At 45.0% G+C, this 7,105-nt stretch overlaps 1 protein-coding gene across 2 annotated transcripts in view; it reads right to left on the bottom strand.

The window, feature by feature from the left end:
- The window catches only part of Lrrc34 (leucine rich repeat containing 34), a 32,018-nt gene extending 24,914 nt beyond the window's left edge, over positions 1 to 7,104 (bottom strand). Inside the window, exons 1-5 of one of the 2 annotated variants that reach the window (XM_006971152.4) lie at positions 6,898 to 7,104; positions 4,925 to 5,045; positions 3,429 to 3,550; positions 3,266 to 3,330; positions 2,733 to 2,816 (exon numbers count right to left, since the gene is read on the bottom strand). In XM_006971152.4, the coding sequence (XP_006971214.1) occupies positions 2,733 to 2,816; positions 3,266 to 3,330; positions 3,429 to 3,550; positions 4,925 to 5,034 (381 nt within the window). In that variant the 5' untranslated portion in view covers positions 5,035 to 5,045; positions 6,898 to 7,104. The remainder of the gene's footprint in view (positions 1 to 2,732; positions 2,817 to 3,265; positions 3,331 to 3,428; positions 3,551 to 4,924; positions 5,046 to 6,897) is intronic. The other variant, XM_076573914.1, reaches the window with a different exon arrangement.
- Between the last annotated feature and the right edge of the window lies 1 nt (position 7,105).

Genomic DNA, 7,105 nt, shown 5'->3' on the forward strand with positions numbered 1-7,105 from the left:
AAACTATACCCACCACTGGTCCTCAGAGGCACATGGCCATCTTGTAAGCATCATGCACCAAGCTCAATTCCAATCCCCCACTAAGTCTCAGCAGCTCCAACTTCATTCCAAAGTCTAAGTTCAAAAGTCTGCTCTGAGACTCAAGGTACTCTTAACTGTGAACCCCTGTAAAATGTCAAAATAAGTTACACACTTCCAGTATACAACAGCACCAAGTACTCTGCCGTCCCAACAGAGATATACGAGAGGACATGGAAGGGTCAGACTACAGCGAGATCAAACCTGAAGCTGCATGTCCAGCATCTGGTCTCCACTGGAGTTGCATCACTCTGCCCTTCCAGCCCTGTTCCCTGTGGCAACTATGGCCTCTTTCAAGGGCCGGCTCCTCTTGCTGCCTACAGGTTTCCTCAGGAAACAACCCATATTTCTGCTGTCTCCAATACCCCGCCTTACTGTTACCACTTAGACCCCACCCCTCATGTCTTCACACACAGACCAGAAGGCCCACGGAGGGATCTGACCCTGCTGCACCTTGTATGGCCTCCGTGTTAGTCTGGAGCTGTGGTGCAAGTCTTCACAAACCTCCCATGCTTGCATCTGGCATGCCTGCAAAACCTCCACTACAGGGAAGATGCCCCTGAGTTCGGCTGCCAGCTCGTGATATAACCTGGCCTCCCTGGACTATAGCAGCCTCTGCATGCCGTCATAGTTGAACCTGGAGAGAAAACTTCCTTAGGTGCCCATTTTCCAACAAGGTACACTGAAGATTGTATTTCTTTCTTACATGAAAGACATGTACTTTCAGATGAACTTGCATTCAAGGCAATATTTCTACTGCATGGTGCAAAAGTGTGAGGTTTCTCTTTATGATGGCACTCACCTTACCAGACACAGATGCTCTGTCAGCACCTGCTGTCTCCAGCCCTTTAGCCAAACTGTGCCTCTCTCCAGGCTTTCTGCTGTCTTTCACTGTAAATCTGACTAAGAGCCCCGACTGAGCAGTCACCGCACACAGCCTGGACATTACATTGTCTTGAAATTGCCTCCACCAAACAACTTGGGCCATTACTCTTGACTTCAGCCTCCCTCGAGATCTCAGGACTAGGAAGACAACTAGATTCTCGGTCAGACTACACCACACGTGCTCTCGAAGGCAGCTCCTGGTGGAGTCTGTTCCCTTCACAAGCCCTGGCTCCCCGTCCCCATTTCTTTTTCTTTCTTCCTTAGATTTTATATATTATTATTTTATGCTCTTGCCTGTGTATACATCTGTGCAGCAGTTGTGTGCTTGAGGCCCACAGAGACCAGAACAGGGTGTCAGATCCCCTGGAACTGGAGGGATAGACAGTTGTGGATGCTGGGAACCAAGCCCGGGTCCTCTGCAAGAACAAGTGTTCTTAACTTCTGAGGCATCTTTCCAACCCCTTATTTTTCTGTTACCATCATCATCATTGCGCTCATGTGCGCTCAGGTGTGCTCACCTGCCATGGCAAACGTGGACAGCAGAGGACAACTCTTGGGGGTTGGTTCACTCCTTCTACCATGGATTCCATAGAACAACTCAGGTCACCAGGCTTGCATGACAAGCCATCTCGGTGTCCATATTTTTACCAGCACCCTGGGCTTCCAAACTCCCAACACAATGGCTCATTAAACCCCACTTACACCTGCGCACGGTCCCCAATGCTTCTACATTCTTTCCACATACTAGTTCTAAAGGCCTACAGACTGTAGAAGTTTATCACAGCAATACTGTCTCAGTAGCAATCTTCTGTATTGCTTATATCTCTTCTTGCTGTGACCAAATCCTTGCCAAGAAGCAACTTGAAGAAGGCAAGGGTGGTGTCTGGTTCACAGATCAGGAAACAGCCTACCACGATGGGTATGGCAGTAGGGATGGAAGGTGACTGGGTCAGGCTGTACTGCAGCCAGGAGTCAAAGAAAGAGAAATGGGGGCATTCCTTCAGAGACAAGGTCTGACCTGTGTAGCCCGGACTACCCTTGATCTCAGCCACCCTCCTGCCTCTCCTTCCAAGTTCTGAGGTTCCAAGTGGGCACCACCATAACCAAGCAAAGCTGTTTAGTATTTTTTTAATGAGTTCAAAGTTCTCAAGTAAGAGCCACACTTACATAAACTGAACCACACTAAAACTATATGTTTAAGGGGCTGAAGAAATATCTCCAAGGTTAAGAGCAATTACTGGTCTAGAAAAAGACCTGAGTTTGGTTCCCAGCACTCACATGGTGGCTAACAGTCACCTGTCACTCCAGGTCCAGGAGATTCAATGCCCTCTTCTGACCTCTACAGGCACCGGGTACACATGTGGTACACATACATGGAGGCTCATACACATAAAAAAAAAAAAATCTTTGGGGCTGGAGAGATGGCTCATCAGTTAAAAGAACTGTTCTTCCAGAGGACTTGGGTTCAATTCCCAGCATCCATACGGCATCTTACAACCATATGTAACTCTAGTTCCTGAGGACCCGACTCCCACTTCTGGCTTCTGCAGGTACCAGGAATACATGTGGTGCATAGACATATATGCAGGCAAAATATCCATATACATCACACACACACACACACACACACACACACACACACACACACACACACACACAAAATTGAAATGGCATAAGCTCACATTAGCTTTGGTTATGTTGTTTCCAAACTACAAGAAATTAAAGTTCACAAATGAAATACTACTTTGAGGTATGTAAATACTACTTACATGCAATGCTTTAGCAATCAATTCTCCACCTTCAGGTCCAATATCATTAAACATAAGGTTTAAGTAAGTGATATTTGGCTGTTTCTATAATAAGGAGAGAAAAGAGCTATTGCATTTGTATTACAGGAAGTGAATTAATCTATACACATAATTTATTCAATTATAATTATCTCCATATAAAATCTAACAGAATTCCAACCAAGGCAATGACCATTTAAGGAGAAAAAAGGAAGTCACTCTTCTCTTTCAAACACTGCAATCGCAGTATCATTGAAAGGAAAAGACTGAGTTTAGTTTCACCAACAACTGAATGTGTGGACATCTTTGAGTGTTTAACCATGGTTTGCAAAAGACAACTCAGCTCTGCTGAGACCAAATCCAAGTGGATTTCCATGTATTTCAAGAACTACACCTAGAGCTGAGACTTGAGATCCTTGTGTTTTCCATACATGGTGTTTGCCTGTACACCATTCACCTATATGGTTTCATCTCAGCAGAACAATGCATACGGACAGCTGGTATCAGAGCAATACCTGAAGCAGTTTCGAAGCGTAGTAGGCACCAACATCACTTATGCTGTTATACCTCACATCCAGACCTGAAACACACAGGTGAACAGAAACTGATAGTCCAGACAAAGAATGCTGAAAACAGGCAAGTGAAAAGCAGGCAGTGTCTATTCTTAAGCAAACGTACCGTGGATACGTAACTGGTTCTTTAAAACTTTGGTAAGAAGCCAAAAATCTTCACCTGTTACTTTTTGTACTGGGACTAAGTGATTGTTACCAGCAACATTTAATGTGATTCCTCCTTCTGGTCTGTCAAAATAAAAAAGACAAAGAAAGTGATAAGGAGGACAATGTTGACACAAAGTTTGAAACCCTTCGAATGTGACCTTGCAACCAGCTTAAGATGGCTAATTTCCCCATCACTTGATTTCTCTCATGCACCCCACTGTCTTACTTTTATTTCTGTTGTAATAAAACATCCCACAAAAAGAAATTTAAGAGTCAGGCTCTGTTGGTGCACACCTTTCTTCCTTCCTTTCTTCCTTCCTTTCTTCCTTTCTTTCTTTCTCCCTTTCTTTCTTTCTCTCTTTCTTTCTTTCCCTCTTTCTTTCTTTCTTTCTTTCTTTCTTTCTTTCTTTCTTTCTTTCTTTCTTTCTTTCTTTCTTTCTTTCTTTTGTTCTTTCTTTCTCTCTCTTTCTTTTTTCTATCTATCTATTTATTTTTTATTTAGTTTTATTTTTTTAGACAGGGTTTCTCTGTGTATCATGCATTCTCAGTTGCTTCATGTATTCAGCTGGATTTCTCCAGTCTTATCCAGTTCAGCACCCCTGTGCCAGGAATGATGCTGCCCACAGTGGGCTGCATCAGCTCATGGTAATTAACTTAAGACAATCCTCTATAGACATGGGCACCAGCTAAGCAAATGTAGGAAATTCCTTATTGTTCTCAAGTGATTCTCAGTGTCAGGTTGACAAAGCTAACCATCCAACCCACTTTAGACTGAGCACTTTGAGAATGCTTTAGGTTTCTGCTGTGATAAACACCATGACAGAATCAAGTTGGGGAGGAAAGGGTTGATTTCATTGTTCAACTCTTGGGTCATACTCCAATACTGAGGGAAGTCAGGGCAAGAACTTAGGGAGGCAGGAACTGAAGCAGAAGCCATAGAGGAACTCTGCTTCCTGGCTTGCTCAGTCAGCCTTCTTGTAGCCCCCAGGACCACATGCCCAGGGTTGGCACTGCCCACAGAAGGCTGAACCCCTCTGCGTTCATTATTAATCAAGAAAATGTCCCCAGTGGCCTTCAGACAGGCGAGCTGGTGGAAACATTTTCTCAGTTGTTATGTCTCTCCCCAGGTAAATCTAACTCGTGTCAAATTGACAAAAGAAGAAGAAACAACAACAACCAGGACAAAGGATACGCCTGAATTCACCCAGCTCATGGGAACTGGGACAACTGCAGGCGCCCTGGCTTGAGGGCCCCTGGACTAGCACTCTCCCCAGTGGCGGACAGGGGACCTAAGACCTCAAAGTGTCCCATGTCTGCCCATTTCCCTGAATCAAAAGCTATGTCTGCCTTACCAAACCATCCTCAAACGGGATAAAGCCACTGGGTGGTCTAGGATTTCACAGAAATGAGGATCCGTGGGTACTTTTGATACAGCTGAATATTTATCTTCCTTACCTCTTTTTAATTTCTTCATCCAGTTTTTGTAGTATATGCAGTATATAAGGATTAGTTTTCCGTACATTTTCTGAACAAAGCTGACTGTACTGTTCCTGGAGGGCGTCCATAGACGCGGGAGCTTTGGAAACATAAATCCATTCTCATCACATATAAATTATGCCCAAAGTTTCAACAACTAAATTTCTTTCAAAGAAGTGTGTGTGTGTGTGTGTGTGTGTGTGTGTGTGTGTGTGTGTGTGTGTGTTGAGGGTGAGGAAGAAAGAGAAAAGTTGGGAGGGGGAGCAGGGGGGTCAAACAGGATATAAATGCACCAGAGAAGGTGGGCAGACTGTGGTTCCAGTCAGCACCCTAGCTGAAAGGGGACGACTAACCTCTACCATGAATTGGGTAGCTGAGGGAGACGTGTCCAGAGAAATTACTCTGGGCGAACTCAAGCATCTAAGGGAAGTTCAAACTCAAACTGTGTCTAAAGTCTTCCCAGGTGTCCCTTTGGGTTGCAATGATCTCACACTTTAACTAGGCTGCATTCTTAGAAGCTGCCTTCTATAATTTCCACATCTCAGATCCGTCCATTGCTGTGGAGCGGCATCTGTATGTACTATCAGAGTGTGCCACCCACAGCTGCAGAACAAGATTTAAGATCCGGTATAATTAAGTTAAAAGGAAATTAACTTTTCATATATATATTTGGTTTCTCGAGACAGGGTTTCCCTGTGTAGCTTTGCACCTTTCCTGGAACTCACTTGGTGGCCCAGGCTGGCCTCAAACTCACAGAGATCCGCCTGGCTCTGCCTCCCAAGTGCTGGGATTAAAGGCGTGTGCCACCACCGCCCGGCTTCTTATATTTTTTAAAGATGTATTTGAACTTTATTCTTATTTATTTGTGGTGTGTGTGTGTGTGTGTGTGTGTGTGTGTGTGTGTGTGTTTAGACAGAATTGTAATCTTTGGTCTAGTTTTATACCTTTCAATTAATGTTATACGGTGAGTAGTTCTTTCAAACATTACTCTCTAAAACATACATCAGGAAGGTGCCTCATGTGGATGGATGTACATGCATACTAAATTCTATCACCCATTTTAGGAAACTTTTGGCTATTTAAATAATGTGGCATAATATTTTCCAAGATGATCAAAGAATCTTGGAAATGAGTTTAATTTGTCAACTACTTTTGAAAAGTGGCGATTTAAGTGAAGGTAAACAGAGACCTAAGTAGGACACTTCTCAGGACATTTAAGTCACTCAGGTGCACGGAGATTCTCTGAATTGCCCAGGGGAAACCGGGTCAGAATGCAGCATCTCTGAGATGTATATGGAACACCATTTACTAAGTGCAGTATTAGCATCCGGGAAACACAAACACTCTGGTAGTTTCTAAACCGACACCACTTCCCTGCCTCAGGCTACTAACTTCTTGAGATGGAATACCGGCGCTTCTGGTGTCTGCCCCTACAAGCGCCAGGGAGCAGACAGAAATTGAATCTCTAAACTGTGCTTTCTTCAGAGGCCCAGCGACCGTGCCCATGGAAAGCAAACTGCCTTATTCTCCCCTCTAGGGAGCACGACAAGAACAGTCAGGCATTCAGCCTGAGTACACCTCTAACTTTATGCTTAATTTGTTAAATTCATGGACGCAGACATACTCAAAGTGCATGTGGAAGTATACGTATGAATAAAAATGTCACGATCATTCACTTTCTATATACTAACTTAAAAATGAAACCAAAATAGATGAAGAGGTTAAAAGAAAGGAAAATGTGGATGGTCTAGAAGTGAGAACTCGGAAGTCTCAGGAGCTTCCTGCTTGTCTGGGATGGTTTCCTGGGGCACACACTCGTGGACTCAGAAGAGCCCCCAGCGCACCTCCCCCAGACCCCAAGAGCAAAGCCACAGCCACTATCCTGCCACACCTCTCCTCACAAACCAGGCGAACCGGTGGTGCTCAAGGGCGCCCCAGAGTTCTGCCCCTACCTGGGGCTTCTGCAGATGGGATCCGCCGTCCTTCGGTTGGCCTGCAGCTGCAGGGCCGGGTACCCCTTACCCAGCTCGCCCCGCAGGTCCGACCACTGACTGAAGAGGAAGGTTGTGGCTGGGCTTTCTCTGCAGAGTGCGCCTGGGTCCTCACCGGGCTGGGACCATTACCAGGCCAGCAACCCGAGTCGCTCCCATGGCAACCACA

The sequence above is a fragment of the Peromyscus maniculatus genome, chromosome 6, assembly GCF_049852395.1.
Source record: "Peromyscus maniculatus bairdii isolate BWxNUB_F1_BW_parent chromosome 6, HU_Pman_BW_mat_3.1, whole genome shotgun sequence".
NCBI classification, from domain to species: Eukaryota; Metazoa; Chordata; class Mammalia; order Rodentia; family Cricetidae; genus Peromyscus; species Peromyscus maniculatus.